This window comes from Otolemur garnettii, unplaced genomic scaffold (assembly GCF_000181295.1).
Source record: "Otolemur garnettii isolate 467f Iridium unplaced genomic scaffold, OtoGar3 scaffold00016, whole genome shotgun sequence".
In the NCBI taxonomy this organism is placed as follows: domain Eukaryota; kingdom Metazoa; phylum Chordata; class Mammalia; order Primates; family Galagidae; genus Otolemur; species Otolemur garnettii.
In genome coordinates this window covers 19,372,357-19,375,225 of record NW_003852411.1, presented here as the reverse complement: position 1 = coordinate 19,375,225, position 2,869 = coordinate 19,372,357, and the positions used below count along the sequence as shown (strand labels likewise).

The 2,869-nt window shown below is 40.1% G+C and overlaps 1 protein-coding gene across 1 annotated transcript in view; it reads left to right on the top strand.

Moving 5' to 3' along the window:
- KLHL20 (kelch like family member 20) overlaps window positions 1-2,869 on the top strand; it is a 59,381-nt gene that overhangs the window by 49,878 nt on the left and 6,634 nt on the right. Inside the window, exons 10-11 of the mRNA XM_012802714.2 lie at window positions 479-687; window positions 2,397-2,503. Of these exons, the coding sequence (XP_012658168.2) occupies window positions 479-687; window positions 2,397-2,503 (316 nt within the window). The remainder of the gene's footprint in view (window positions 1-478; window positions 688-2,396; window positions 2,504-2,869) is intronic.

The following is a 2,869-nucleotide window of genomic DNA, read 5'->3' as shown; positions in this document are numbered from 1 at the left end:
CTCACAGCAACCTCAAACACTTGGGCTTAAGCAATTCTCTTGCCTCAGCCTCCCAAGTAGCTGGGACTACAGGTGCCTGCCACAATGCCCAGCTATTTTTTGGTTGTAGTTGTCATTATTTTTTGGTTGTAGTTGTCACTATTATTTGGCAGGCCTGGGCTGGATTCAAACCCACCAGCTCCAGTGTATGTGGCTGGCGCCCCAACTGCTGAGCTATAGGCACCGAGCCAGAACCCCCAGTGTCTTAACTCCAACACATGCCCTTTCTACTGTACCATAACTAGAAGAAACCAGTCCCTGCTGAGAGTATATATATATAGTTGCACAAAGGTATGCCAAGTGTTTCTTAGAAGCAAAAATCTGATTTCTTTTTTTTTTTTTTAAATACGTGTTATCACAGTTTTGATGGCAATAAAGAAAACCAGAGGTGAGGGGAAATGGTTGAATGACCACTTGCTACTTTTTCTTTTCCCTACAGTGGAGCGCTACAATCCTCAGGAAAACAGATGGCACACAATAGCCCCTATGGGGACCCGGAGGAAACACCTAGGCTGTGCAGTGTATCAGGACATGATCTACGCTGTAGGAGGTAGAGATGACACTACTGAGCTTAGCAGTGCTGAGAGATACAACCCTAGAACGAATCAGTGGTCACCGGTGGTGGCCATGACATCCCGCCGCAGTGGAGTAAGTACCCAGCTACTGAGAGCTTTGAGCTTTGAAAAATAAGCACCAAGAGAGGACTCTGCAGAAAGGGTGCTGTGATCTGTGAAATGTAATATACTGGGACAATGTGGAGGTGAACAGCTAGTGCCTGCGTGTTTTAGTTTTCAGTTGTTTCATCTGATGCTATTGGGATGCTTTGTGGAACAACTCCTGATAATTTTACACTAGAAACAAAATAAATTTTTTTATTGCTTTTATCTCAGATAGTTAAAAATCTTATATCCAGTCATATCTTTAATTAGATAATTAATTTTTGATGATTTATCTTGTGTCAGTTGCTTCTCTGGAAAGCATGGCCCTATCTACCTACCTTCTCTAACTAACTTCATATCTATTGGAGCTAAATATTCCTACCTGCCATTTCTAGCTAATATTATAAGTAGTTGTCATACTAATGCAAATGTTTGGGTAAAAACACATGTGGCCCCACCACCAGTCTCCACTAGCTGGTTTGAGTCTACCTCATCTATAATATAGGCCAGATCAAGCTCTATGTCATATTGTATACCATGGATGACCTGTGAATACAAGAGTCTTCTGGGGTAAAGTATAGGATTCATCAATTCTGGGACGTTTGCTCAGGGTACAATGGAACCCATTAAGCACTGATCATGTCAGAAGTCCATCAATTTAGGACAACACATCCACAACAGGAAGAAGCAGCAAGCTGTGGCTGAGGACTCTGTAATCGGAGGATAAAAGGGAACAAATTCTGGTTTGCATAAATCAGGAACACCACTGCAAAGCATCGACAAGTCAGAACATCCACACATATGTGGCTTTGTATTCCTGGTTACTAACAGCTTCTTAGTCACTTTCCTGTTATTTTTATAGCTATATTCTATTGGTTATATTTATAGTCATTTACTCATCAATAATGTATCTTTAAGTGCTCATTGTGTGCTGGGAAAGCAAAAACGAGTATGACACAATTCTCCTCAAAAAGCTGCCAATTTAGTGAAGGAAACTGAAATGTTTACAGCTAACTATAATGAATAAGTACTATACTAGTGGCAGGCACGTTGTAGGAAAACATGAGAGAACATGCTTACTGCTATGGGGTGAGGAAAGTTTAAGAATGAGGAGAGATGAATAAGGTTTTCTAGAAGAGGGACAGGAAACACCAGCCAGGGAACAGCATGTACAAAAACCAAGGGGATGTGAAAATGTATGGTACTTTCAGGTAGGAGCAGTTAATCCAGTCACAGTGTGGCTGCCGGTGCAATAGGAGGAAGAGAGGTTCACACAGTGGGTTTAGATGGATTTCTGGAGGTCCTGAGTAACATCATATGGGCTTTAAACTTACTTCGATAGAAGATACACTTAATTAAGTTTTTAAAGAAGAAAGTAGCAAGAAGATTAAATTTGTATTTTTAAGAGAATTAGAGTAGCAATTTAGAAAGTGGATTGGAATGTGCAAATACAACAAGCAGTTTAGAGATTCTTGCTCACTCCTAGTGAAGACTTTTTCTAAAATTTATACATGTTTTAAAATAATCCCTGTAATTTAATCAATTTTTATTATTACATTTTTCCTCTGTGTTCAAGCAAACCAGAATGTAAGACCATAAAGAATTTTCTTTTATTAAAGAGACTTTCCTAGAAACCGGTCTAAACTTTCCCAGTAATTATCTAGTTTCTTCAGCAGCCACTATGTTTTGATTCTCTAGGTTGGCCTGGCAGTGGTCAATGGACAGCTCATGGCAGTGGGAGGTTTTGATGGTACAACATACTTGAAGACCATTGAAGTTTTTGATCCTGATGCCAATACATGGAGGTAACTTAAGCTGTGTTGCAGATCACCTCACTACTGACTTGAGAATCATGTGTTTGAGACAGCCCATGACTATCAAAATTGGGATGGTCAGGGTCAGTAGATTGAAGTACCTTTTGCAGTACTTTGAAGAGGGCTAAAGGTACCCATATTTGATAGCTCATTTTGATTTGATTACTCTAAAGTGACTGGGTTTTTGTTTTTGTTTTTTTTTTAAAGATAGAGTCTCAAAACTTTGTCGCCCTCAGTAGAGTGCCGTGGCATCACAGAGCTCACAGCAACCTCCAGCTCAGCTCTTGGGCTTAGGTAATTCTCTTGCCTCAGCCTCCCAAGTAGCCTCCACAATGCCCAGCTATTTTTTTTTTTTTT